At 37.4% G+C, this 12,585-nt stretch overlaps 2 protein-coding genes across 5 annotated transcripts in view; one reads left to right on the top strand and one right to left on the bottom strand.

Annotated features, from left to right (window-relative positions):
* Nucleotides 1–7,008, bottom strand: part of LOC110371081 (uncharacterized) — a 79,512-nt gene extending 72,504 nt beyond the window's left edge. The window contains exons 1-4 of one of the 2 annotated variants that reach the window (XM_064035238.1): nucleotides 6,824–7,008; nucleotides 6,044–6,208; nucleotides 4,533–4,662; nucleotides 3,496–3,647 (exon numbers count right to left, since the gene is read on the bottom strand). In XM_064035238.1, the coding sequence (XP_063891308.1) occupies nucleotides 3,514–3,647; nucleotides 4,533–4,662; nucleotides 6,044–6,208; nucleotides 6,824–6,910 (516 nt within the window). In that variant the 5' untranslated portion in view covers nucleotides 6,911–7,008 and the 3' untranslated portion in view covers nucleotides 3,496–3,513. Of the gene's footprint in view, nucleotides 1–3,400; nucleotides 3,648–4,532; nucleotides 4,663–6,043; nucleotides 6,209–6,823 lie in introns of those variants that run through there. The other variant, XM_021327172.3, reaches the window with a different exon arrangement.
* Nucleotides 7,009–8,183: 1,175 nt separating this feature from the next.
* Nucleotides 8,184–11,991, top strand: LOC110371093 (prohibitin 1). 3 transcript variants are annotated; one of them, XM_021327193.3, is made up of 5 exons: nucleotides 8,184–8,342; nucleotides 8,699–8,788; nucleotides 10,353–10,514; nucleotides 10,791–10,972; nucleotides 11,399–11,991. In XM_021327193.3, exons 2-5 carry the CDS (start codon nucleotides 8,701–8,703, stop codon nucleotides 11,789–11,791), a joined length of 825 nt encoding a protein of 274 aa, XP_021182868.1. In that variant the 5' UTR covers nucleotides 8,184–8,342; nucleotides 8,699–8,700; the 3' UTR covers nucleotides 11,792–11,991. The 3 variants fall into 3 exon arrangements, with proteins under 3 accessions (XP_021182868.1, XP_049706513.1, XP_049706514.1); XM_049850556.2 differs by lacking the exon at nucleotides 8,184–8,342 and adding an exon at nucleotides 8,393–8,416; XM_049850557.2 differs by lacking the exon at nucleotides 8,184–8,342 and adding an exon at nucleotides 8,531–8,555.
* Nucleotides 11,992–12,585: the final 594 nt, after the last annotated feature.

Raw genomic sequence — 12,585 nt, 5'->3', positions numbered from 1 at the left:
CTTGCAGACGTCGCCGTTGTCGCGTCGTGTGACGACATGACACAGAAGTTGGCGGGAAAAGTTTTGTTTTTTTTTGGAAGAGACAAGGAGGTTTCATGTTTTTTTTTTCTTTAATTAAGAAAGTAGCGTTCCGTTGTTTGGTTTGTATGAGATAATGCAAAACTATGAAAATATGTAGGGTGTATAAATCCAAACTAATATTATAAATGCGAAAGTAACTCTGTCTGTCTGTCTGTCTGTCTTTCTGTCTGTCTGTCTGTCTTTTCTTCACGCCTAAACTACTGAACCGATTTGTGTGAAATTTGGTACAGACATAGTTTGGAACTTGAGAAAGGACATAGGATAGTTTTTATTACAAAAAAAAAATAAAAAATAAATTATTCCGGACATATAGCGCCATCTATTGGTCAAATCAAAAATCTGCTGGTAGTCACTATTCCACGCGAACGAAGTTGCGGGCAAAAGCTAGTAGATACATAAATGATGGTTCTTGCAGTTCTGAAAATGAATCAATCTACTTACTTATATTTAAAAACAAATAATATATTGTAAAAAAACTACATTAATTTAGTTTACTTACATAGAAGTTTCCTGGAAAAGGACTAAAATGACAGCGTTTAATTAAAATAAATGCAGCATAGATTTATAAAGGTTGCTCCTTCGAATAAAACATCTTTGTATTAACTCCCATTTTTGTCTAATTCTTCCACGTCCAATGTCATTCAGATTCAATTAAACAGACTAATAACTTCAAAATATCTCTTCCAGTGCATCGGTAGCGTGGTGAGCGGCGTCGGCGACGCGTGCCCGGAAGCGTCACGGCCGCGTGAAGACCGGAAATGGGCAGGATGACCGGATCCTATCTCCGCTCTCCTGCCTACCTGCCCACCATGTTGTGACGTCACCTCGCCCCAGCGCACGCTTCGCACAATACCATACATTCTGCTCAGATTTTGGACTTGTTCTGTCAAACCAGAAACGGTTTTCCCGGTCGAATTTCGAATTCAGAATTTGAATGTTCATTCGGTTTATGAAAATCTGATATGTAAAGGAGATGGCCAAAAAAACACCCAGAATCGACAGGAACTTCATATGTATGATTGGATTCAGTATAATTTATGGATTTTAAAAAGTATTTCAAATCATCTAAAAACCATGGGGTTCTCTTTTTATAACGTTTTTTCGATCAAGATTTTAGTTCACAAAAAGTTTACTTTTACTATTTGATGTTCGTTAGAAGTTGAATGCAGACTCGTGATTGGACCGTTTTGCATTGCTAAGTCATTTGTTATATTTGACAATGCCACATGGCGCGATTTTCAAAGACAATTTCTCCAAAAACATTTCATAGCCAGTTGTGAAGGTTGCATGTAACTGCGAAACCTCTCCAAGTAGGTAAGGTCGGTGCTTAATCATATCTGGAGTGGTTAAATACAAGACCTTTTAATCTCCAGGCAAACTCTGTAACTATGGGGATATTACCATTGGCTTGTATAATGTTAGTGTACCTTGTTTTTTATGTGCCTTGATGTCAATAATCTTATAAATCTACATAAATTCAACAGAACTTATTTTTGTGAAAATATGATATAGCTCCTATACCCCATGGATTTCAGACTGGATTTTTTGGCACCATCAAAGGTCAATAATAATGAACCCATTGGTACCCATTTCGTTGCTGTCGATTCTGGGTTTTTTTTCTATGAAAATTTGGCCATCTCCTTTATGTAACAAGGAAACATACGCTGTTATAACAAGCTGGAGGCAAACAATCGCCACTCGAGTTGGCGGATCTCGCTAAAACGTGCACACTGCCAAACCTGAGTTTGCCGAAGCAGAACATCCACCGGTTATCATTGCGGGAGTATATAATTGTTGGCAATTTCGCGTCTCCATTCAAGCCGTGAATAGCAACCATTAGGCAGAACCCTCCATGCGCCCTCCTCAGCTAATAAGTGCATTTTCCTTTACAGGACTCCTTAGTGCCATAGTTAAAGCCTCTACTTTTAAAAAATGGCCGTCTCCGCCATTTTACATTCAACTGGATATTAAAATGATTGTTAATTGTAGTTATTAAGCAATTCGTTTAATTAATAATGAGAATAAAGTGCTTCGTAATTAGCAACGCTGGTTTTATTGTCAACTCTTTTTAATTAGTAGGTAGTAAATGACTAAAATACGGGAGAGTTCTGACTGTGCTTTCAGGAAGTCTGGGCGTTATTATAAAGTCTGAAATGTATTCGTAGTAAGAATTTGTAAGCAATAACATTAATTAAGTAGTTAAATACATTTTTCAGCAATATTTATAAAGTCAGTAAGTGCATATTTCCTTCTCAACGCATTATTTAATTTCAGTAAAAAACATATTTTCAACATTAACTTTACCTAATAGCTTTGTCCTTAAACTTGTCTCTGGTAACCGCCGCCAGAATTCCCGCCCACAAAGTTTTGCGGCTTGCAGAATTTTCTCATTCGAATACCAGATGGCATTTAAATACATATCACATGGAATATTAACGTAAAACATAGCAAATTACTGTAATAACCGCTTTTATGGAACACTTGTTCCATCGAAGGACCTACTAATTTAATAATATGGTCTATCTATAGGACCTACATGTCCCTAGGGATCGAAACAAAGGCGTGTTCATCTGCTTCGAAGAAATAGACTAAAGGATTATCCGGATTTTACTTCTAATTCCAGCCATAAGCTAACCCACGAGACCTAAGAAGGATTAGCACTTAACACTTTACCGTTAGGTAATCTGTTAAGACGAATTAAGGAGGATCATTTCTAACGCGAAATATTTAAATCATAACAAATTAAAATGTGAGCTCCTAAAAACTTCCGCATTTATGAAGCGTTCGTGTTGCGGTGTCTTTAAATTTCCCAATGGTAGGTAATTGGCAATTTGGAGTAGTCACAATACAATATGAGCCGCTACTTTTAAAGCTGAAGTTATCCTTACTGCGATGGATGTGCACAATGGTGGCGGCGGAGTAAGTCACGACTCGGTGTCCTGCGGGCACCCACCTGTGCGCCACATGAAAATTTGGAAATATTTTAGCACATTTCTTTTAATAATTTGACGGCATCATTACTGTGAGCGTGATGTCTGAACAAAGAGCGGCTACTTTGAACGTATTTTGTTTATTGCGCAAGGCTCATGGGGTCTTTAGTTTTTGAGCTGCTACCGAACAAGAACGAATCGTAAAGGAGATGGAAACTTCATATGTATGATTGAATTCAGTATGATTTGAGGATTAAAAAATAAATAAGATATTAAAATCGTTTGAAAAACTCAAAATCATAAATATTTTAATAAAAGCATTTCTTAATTTGTATACCATAGTTCCACATACCTATATTTTAACAGGGTTGAAATTAAACAATAATAAATGATTTTATAGTTTTTTTTTTTCAACAATAACAGCCTATTTCACAACATCTACATGAATACAAATTATTAAAATGACATGACATGCAATGGTGGCACAAGCTCTAAATATATTTTAAAGTAAAGTATCTCTATCTGGAACATCAATGGCTACTTCGTGTACTGTGCTGGTTTCTTCTGACCTCACACTCGCTTGTTCTAACTTCACAATCGCACTACGAACTAGGATGATGACATACCATTGCATACCTGTGAAATAAGAAACACTGTTATATTCAATGAAATGAAAAATTATTTATGTTACAAAAGATATAAAAACTAAGGATATATTTCCACCTTTCTGTTAGGAAAGCAATATTTTTAAGTTCAAATGGCTGAAGCTATAATTATAAAGATAGAACCTTTGGAAGGAAAAAACTTCGAAACTTGGACTTCGATTATTTTTCCTAGTGACATCATAACATAAGGAAAGCCACAGGAAACAGCAATTTTTGTAAGGTAGCGTTACATCATACGCAATATGGAAAGTCACGTATATTCTCTCTTTTATACCCGGGGGTAAGCTCAAACATCAGCAGTTAGAAACACAATCGTGACCAACAATAAACTGGCCATAATCGTCGATATAGTAAAAATTTGCATTTACTACCACAACTTGAGAACGAGTATGTTGACTCGGAATTCATTTATTTTTGAAATATCCATGCTTATTTACGTGAAAACAATTAACATAGGCATTGTGTAGATGTCATTAAGATTTAGTATCTACGAGCGTTTCCCACAGTGATAACTAATAACGGTATTGGATTCGCGTAAGTATTTTGCAAAGAAAATCAAGGTGTTTATTAAAAGCTTCGAAGAAGTACGAACGTAGATAATTCAACTTTTAAAGCTTTTTTAAAGAAAAGTTATTGTCTTGAACTGTTCTAATACTGTTCTGTACTGTTCAAGAAATAACTGAACTTGTTCTAGCTAGGTTTTCCTAGCATAGTATTGTCACTTTTGGAAACTGATTTAGAGTAAATAGTTTTATTTTTAAAAAAGAAGTTGTATAAACTAAGAACTGTTAGTAGGCACAGATTACTAAATAGTTACAACTTCAGTACTTGCAATAATAACGATAGTTATACCCACATATAGCAAACAGAGCGACGCAGACATCGAATACCATCCTCCTGGACAGCAGTACGAAGGTGGGGACTAACGCAGCCAGAGTGGTGACCACCCCGTAGTACAAGTATAATCGCAGCATCAAGATATCTTTCTGAAAATATTTACTGGTTGAAACATATGTAATGGTCAGATGGTAGTCCACATGAGGCTAAAGGAAAGAATAACACAGGGAAAAGGACTTTACTGAAATTCTTAAATTGTTTGAATCCGTGCCTTAAAATTATTGTTATTTCTATCAAATCTGTATCTGTGCAGATCTAAGGGGGAGGCCTATGTTCAGCAGAGGACGTCCTATGGCTGAGATGATGATGATGATGAGTATCAAAAATACATTAGTAAGCTGATTGGTTATAGCTATCTAAGAACCGATATGCGTAATGTATCAAATATTATGAAGTCCTTAGGGTTATCTAAGTAGGTAGCCTACTTTGTCCAGATGGATTCGTAATCTATGCTACTCACAGATTATCAGTTTATTGCAAATGAAATATCTATACCTATATGTATATAAACCTACCCATATAATTATTGTGACGCTAGAGAATAATCAAAACGTTCGTTCAATTCGTTAAAAAAAGAAAGTCAGCCAAAAAATATTTTGCATTTCAATATACTATCTTGAAATGAGGCCCCTACCGTACCTCATACAACATAATGACTCATACAACAAATGACCCGAATCGCACTTGGATTAAGTATGTTCATAACAAAGTGAATCGACTGTACCTATACCTACTGTTTTGAGATAAGAACAGTCAAAAGACAAACTTACTCAGACACAAAAATTGACTGGGTATTTGATTTTGACTCGTAAAAAATGTTTGTACTTACAAAGATCTCAGGACTACATACCAAGGTACTTAGGTAGTCATCCTCCGAGCCTTTTTCCCAATCATGTTGGGGTCGGCTTCCAGTCTAACCGGATGTAGCTGAGTACCAGTGCTTTACAAGAAGTGACTGCCCTGCCTGACCTCCTCAACCCAGTTACCCGGGCAACCCGATACCCCTTGGTTAGACTGGTGTCAGACTTACTGGCTTCTGACTACCCGTAACGACTGCCAAGGATGTTCAATGACAGCCGGGACCTACGGTTTAACGTGCCATCCGAAACACAGTCAATGGTGTCTAAGATATACTTAGAAAGTACATACAAACTTAGAAAAGTTGCATTGGTACTTGCCTGAACTGGGATCGAACCCGCGCCCTCATACTTGAGAGGTTGGTCCTTTACCCACTAGGCCACCACGACTTTTTAAGGTACTTAGGTAGATAGGTAGGTAATTCCTATTAACCTGTTTGAAAATACTTAGGTATAGTTATCGGCACGGATATTGAGCCCTGACCTTCACCTGCGCAGAAGCGATTTATTGGTTTATATTTATGTGTACAGTGCGCAAAGCGATCCTCACTCTTCCGCCGAGAGCTCAATATCCGTGCCGATAACTATACTTATTCTTATGAAAATTTCTTACCTGACAAGCAGCAAATAGCAGCATAATGTTCAAAATAACACTCATACCAAAGATACTGAACAATATTGTCGACGTCACCACCTCTAGCGATGACCCATCCAGCAACTGGGACTTCTTCAGCTCTGTCCTTATAACTAGACATGTTACTGCAGCCAGTGAGAATATCTGCAGGTTTGAAAAATATATGGTAAGCGTGGTCTCCATGGTCAAACATAAAACGTGGTTTAAAAAAAAAAAGGTGGCACGGTAAGCTTAATTTGGCTCTAATGGTGAACAAATAAAACGTGATTTTAAAAAGTACCGGCTTTAATGCTAGGTTTAGACCATTTTTTCGAAGTGGTAGTTCAACCCCAGCTTTTAAAGACCGTGTTATGATAAAGTGGTCTGTACCTGAACTGCAAAATGTGAGCTTCAAACAAAAACCCTTGTAAGAATTAGGAACACCCCAAAAACCCGACTGGATATGAGCCTAACCCTTTATGCCGGAAGGACCTATGTCTGAATGACGTACCAAAAACCCAAAATATCAACTTAACACTCTACTCAAGGGATCGTTACAACAAGAGCACAGCATGAGGTATTTTTTTCGATTCCAAGATCATGCAAAGTGTCGTTGGGTATTCCCACCAGGAATTCCTTGGCAAAGAATTGGGTCATTCAATGGTAGGGGACCGCCCTTATTAACTTGAATTAAATTACAGACAGAGTGGAACACTGTCTGTCTGGGTTTAAAAAATTGTAGAAGGTAGGTAGGTAAGCTTACTTATAGAAACTACTTACAATATTAATTAATCCAAACACAACGATGCCATGTCGCAAAGGCAAACAGCAGCAGCACCTTCTCACTTCTGGTACCTTCATACGCATTTCGAAACTTTTGTCTTCAACTTAAAATAAACTGCCAAACGACCACGGCACTCGATTTGCTGTGCAAACTAAACTATTAATATGCATTTAATAACGATTATGCATTATCTATCCAGTAATAAGTCAACATTAACATCATAAACTTACAATGTCAACAAGTTCGTTGACTTTATACATAAACAAATTGACAATGTTGTTTTAATTAGGTGATTAATCTGAAGTGTTTTTTTAAGGCCAATGAATAAGTCAACATAATTCCTTAAATGATTTAGTCATGAATAATGCATGAAGTACGAATGCACTTGTCGAATCATTTGCTCATTGCTAGTTATTGCATAATTGAGCCACCCACGGTCGACCCCCAACATACTCGAACGATTATCCCCCATTGTTTATTTTTCGTTCAATTACCATCTGGTTCCAGTTAACCGTATTAGCGGTTTGTTTGCTGATTTAACTAATGCAATAACGTGTATCGTACCTACCCATAGTTTATTTTGGAAATTAACTGCACTGTTTTGATTTAACGATATGTTTAGCTAGGGAAATATCGAAATTACAAAATGTCTAGCTTAACAATTTCTGCACAGCAGCTCGTTATATAGGTGCCTAATTCTTAGTTTTTATATTTGTTGGTGCACATAGCATAGCACTGTTGGAAACGGATTCTACTGTTTTTATATTCGTGTTATGAATACGCATCTCAGCTAATATTTCGTAGCTCGAGCTGCGCATCTACCTCACACAGCTAAATTGCTACAACGGCTCATCTGACTGTTATCGCTACATAGCTTATCATCTGTGAAAACAGTCACAGCTAAGCTACTAGGTAGGTACATTTTCGTAACATAGCTGCATAGCACATCTCCAGTGGAGCAGCAGCAAACAGCCTCAGTGTTGCCTCCCAGGTGCCTACCGGCTGGTTAATAAGTTGCACGAACTATCTTCAGCTTTAATTTAATCACTTGTGCTTTAATTCAAATCATTTAATTAAACTCAAGTCCAAGGTCTAGTTTCAAATAAATACTCCTTACAAAAACTCAAAAGAAATCAAAAATACTGGCACACAGTGCATTGCCATTCATTTTTCAGCAGGAGAGAAGTAAAAACTACGTTTTGTTTTTGTGTAGAAAACAAAAAAAACACCTACTAAAAGGACTGTCTTAATGTATGTGTTGAATTCATTTTAAATAAAAAATCGATAACTATTTTTATCAGTATAATTTTGTACCTCTTATTTTGTTGATAAGCCCCTCTATTATTTTTTAACGTTCCGTTATTTCTATAGTGAACAAAACGTAGCACGTTATTTATAATCTTGTTTTTATCTGTGGTTGGTCTTGCTGGTTTTAGATAGAATTTGAGACCGAAATTTACTAAATAATAATTAATATCAAATCAGTATTGATATATAAACAATAAAAGTACAAAGGTGAGATATTTTGAAGACGTAATTCTTGGTAAAAACATAAAAAAATATACTCGCCTCCCGAAGCGTATTTTGAGGTTAGATAACATATCGTGGAATTAGATAATTTTTGGGTTTATGACTGAACTCCTTTGCCTGTCGAAGTTTAGTACTGTATAATATTGTAAATGAGTGGCTATTATATCAATTTATAAGTGTCGAATATATTTTGACGAGGTCTGTTTCATTCGGAGCTTGTATGATGTTAATGACATTTCGATGCTGCAATAGTGCCCGTGATGCCGCAAGCGATAATCGCACTATTTGAATAAAACAATTAGTTACCAGCTTATTCTAGAATGTTTATTCGTTTATTCTAGAAATGGCTGCTCAGCTCTTCAACCGAATTGGACAAGTGGGCCTGGGTGTGGCGCTCGTTGGAGGAGTCGTCAACTCTGCTCTCTATAATGGTAAATATCTTCTTATTCTGTTTGTATGATAGGTCAGTGGGTCGTCAAAAAAATGGATGTCTCATCATCATCACCAAGGTCCAAGAGAATATATATGGAGAATATATATGACAGCTGGAGTACATGTACTTATCCTTAAGATTAACATACACTACGATGACATTCCAAGTATCACAGGTAAATGGTTGAACCATAGTTAATTCAACCACTCATAAAAGTCATATACTATGGCAGTAAAAAATACAAGCGCGGATCCACCGTTGTGGGCATGATGGGCATGCCCACAACCTTAATAGACTTGTGACGTCACACTTTTTCGGTCTTTTGGGATCGATAGGCTGATGATAACACAAGGGAACAAAATAAGACTTTTTTATTGCATGAAATTGTATGACTGTTGTTTACTAATTCGAGGTTTATTTTTTTTCTAACAGCTTTAGTTTTTAGGTACTTTTGTGTCCCATAACTCAAAAAAATACGCGCTCGCTACGCTCGCGGCTTCTTCATTTTGTGGTGGTTTAAGTCCAATGTCGAAAACGTTCGATTAGTTTAAGTTAAAATTGAAAGTAGAAAAGGATAGCACCCCCATAACGCCCTCTTTCAGCACTTTCTGGTTGAGAAGAAGCGGTGAAGAACAAACTTCCCAGCAACACAGCTGTCTATTACAATAAAATTATTATTATTTACAATAGGCACTATTTTACATTATTTACTTGTTTTGATACTTTTTGTTCCACAACTCAAAAAATTTCGCGCTCGCTCCGCTCGCGGTTTTTTCCCTTACCAGAGGCTTCTTTTTTACTGGTTAGGGTCATTTCGTGCCCCAGGACTCCAAAATTTTGCGCTTGTTCCCTCACAGCTTCTTAATTTCACAGTACTTTTTTAAATATTTCTTTAGGTATGTTTGTGACACAGAACTCAAAAATTTCGCGCTCGCTGCGCTCGCGCTACTTTATACGGTTTTATGCTGCGTCTTCGCTTTTGGTTTTATAACTTGATAACTACAACAAAATCTAAAAATCCATACATAGGGGTGCTTTAGTAATGATAGCACCCGGAGCATAAGCTAGAGACGGAACTGATGTTGAGCATAATATGCGCTTATTCCTAAAAAAATACGTTTTTAGCATTATTAGATTAGCACTATTTTTTTTTTAATCGGGTCCGATTTCCTCCTAATTTTATTTCCATTCCTAATGCCAAAGTCCTAATGCTCAAAAAAAGGAAATAATCGAATTCAAGAGTTCATAAACGACTTGCATGATTGTTAATGAGCATGTTCATGCTCCGACTTATACTTAGCTGATTTTCTAGAACTGTGACCACAACCTTTTTTGAGGGCTAGATCCGCGCTTGAAAAAATAGGCTATTAGCCTGTTGTATATCAGAGCTCAGATATATGCGAGACACAATTGATGTTCTATTGTTTTATTATCAGTCATATACAAGCAGTTATATTTCTCAACGGTAGGAAATGATCACACATGCACGTTTTGTACAAACTAGTACGTAACACAGAACACTAACTTTTGAATAGATATTCATTTATTTTCTAAATTTACAGTTGATGGTGGCCACAGGGCTGTGATCTTCGACAGATTTGCTGGTGTGAAAAACTTGGTGGTTGGTGAAGGCACCCACTTCTTTGTCCCGTGGGTGCAGAGACCAATCATTTTCGACATCAGATCCCGCCCTAGAAACGTTCCCACCGTTACTGGAAGCAAAGGTAATTTTTAACTGAATCATTTAAAATGAATACCTAAAATAAAATAAATGAAAATTCATTCCACATGTAGCTGATGTAGCTTTCAGTGTAAGAATTATTTCCCACATTTGAGTAGTTTAATCTTTATTGTGGTGTTTTAAGTTTATTTCTCCCAAGTTTCATCAAAATCCATTCAGGCTTCACGTGAAAGAGTAACAAAATATCTATACTCCCTCATTTATAATGTTAATGTGCTATAATATGATTTTTCTAAATATGCACTTGTACATGTTTCAGATCTTCAAAATGTGAACATTACTCTCCGTATCCTGTTCAGACCGATCCCTGACCAGCTCCCAAAGATTTATACCATCCTCGGTATTGACTATGATGAGCGAGTACTGCCTTCCATCACTTCTGAGGTCCTGAAGGCTGTGGTAGCGCAGTTTGATGCTGGAGAGCTTATTACACAAAGAGAGGTAAGATAATTCTGTTAGTGCCTAGAATATTCCAGAAAACTATTGTTTTCTATTAACTGCTTGTATACCAGTAATTATAAGATTATCAATCGTCTATACTGCGGGTTAGGTGGCCATGTTCTTCAGCCGTCCAATCAGGATCAAGGAATGATTTTGTTTAATAGTTGTGCATAAAGTTCGTAATAATATTATAGCTAACTTCTTTTACCGACTTTTACGCCTTTTACCACCCTGCTGCCCTACGTAAGCATATCACCAGCCGTTTTCGACGAACGAGAACGTGCTTGCGTGAACAATGGCAAATCTGAGTTTATGTGTCTTGAGATGCTAAGGAATAAAAACGGATGACAGCGCCGTGCAACTTATCATTTCATTACAAAATGATTTACCTATCTATACGTAACAAAACCCAATTGTGTTTCACAGGTTGTATCACAGAAAGTCAACGAGAGTTTGACTGAGAGAGCGGCGCAGTTCGGCCTTATCCTGGACGACATTTCAATTACACATTTGACCTTCGGCAAGGAGTTCACACAGGCCGTCGAATTGAAGCAGGTCGCTCAACAAGAAGCCGAGAAGGCGAGATTCCTCGTAGAAAAGGCTGAACAACAAAAGAAGGCGGCCGTTATTGCTGCCGAGGGTGACGCCCAAGCCGCTGTCCTACTCGCCAAATCCTTCGGCCAGGCTGGTGAAGGTCTAGTCGAGCTCCGACGTATCGAAGCTGCTGAAGACATCGCCTACCAACTATCTAAATCTCGCAATGTTACTTACTTACCGCAAGGACAAAATGTTCTCTTAAATCTTCCCACACAGAACTAATCTTGGCTAAAAACAACGCTGGAACGTGTTCAATGTAAATCGGGGTTGGTTCTGTAAAATGCATTTGTATTTACAAAACTATAATGTATAAGAATGTTGCATTTGTTGAGACAATGGTATGGTTGCGCCAATAGATAGTAGTCCATATTAGTTTTATGAAAAATTGTAATTACGCATTAAACTATAATTTTGTTGAAAAACTTCTTTTATTTCCATTATAATTCACTCACCACATGAAGGTCCATTGAATTCAATAAAAAAAATGATTTTATTAAGACAGAATCCTCTTAGGCACTTGTCTCACCGGCAACGAGTAACGAGTAGAGCTAGAACTAGAAACGAGTTAGCGAGACGCGGGGAGCGAGTGCGTAGTTCCGATATTTGTGTAGCTCGGTTATAAGCGAGTGTGCGAGTGAGGCGGGCGATTACTCGCATCACTCGCTCGCTAGATACGCACTGCAGAGAAATGACCACTGGTTGCTCTCTCGGCGTGAGTTCTAAACGCTTGGCGAGTGTTATCTTTCATAGCTTTTGTCGCTCAGCGACAAACTAGTGAAGCGAGTGCTCGCCGGCAGTGTGAACAGTCAGCGATCAACTATTTGTATATGCATCTCTTTTGTTCACTTGGAAAGTATATCTATTGTACGTTTCTTTAGTCGTTTTCTCGTTGTTGGTAGGACAACTGCCTTAGTTATTATAGTACCAAGAATTTTGGAGTGGTAACATGTTGTACCCATAACACCACAGTGGCATGTAGGCATGTTGAATCCCTCTGCAGGGACAGTCCCACCTAT

The sequence above is a fragment of the Helicoverpa armigera genome, chromosome 6 (genome assembly GCF_030705265.1).
Source record: "Helicoverpa armigera isolate CAAS_96S chromosome 6, ASM3070526v1, whole genome shotgun sequence".
NCBI classification, from domain to species: Eukaryota; Metazoa; Arthropoda; class Insecta; order Lepidoptera; family Noctuidae; genus Helicoverpa; species Helicoverpa armigera.
The sequence above is the reverse complement of the archived record's forward strand: the minus strand, read 5'-3'. Positions and strand labels throughout refer to the sequence as shown.

Excerpts from the sequence above, each read along its gene's own strand:
- LOC110371093 (XM_021327193.3), top strand. The coding sequence starts at position 8,701 with ATGGCTGCTCAGCTCTTCAACCGAATTGGACAAGTGGGCCTGGGTGTG. Across the intron at positions 10,515-10,790 it reads CACCGTTACTGGAAGCAAAG|ATCTTCAAAATGTGAACATT; the intron begins GTAATTTTTAAC and ends TACATGTTTCAG. Across the intron at positions 10,973-11,398 it reads AGCTTATTACACAAAGAGAG|GTTGTATCACAGAAAGTCAA; the intron begins GTAAGATAATTC and ends TGTGTTTCACAG.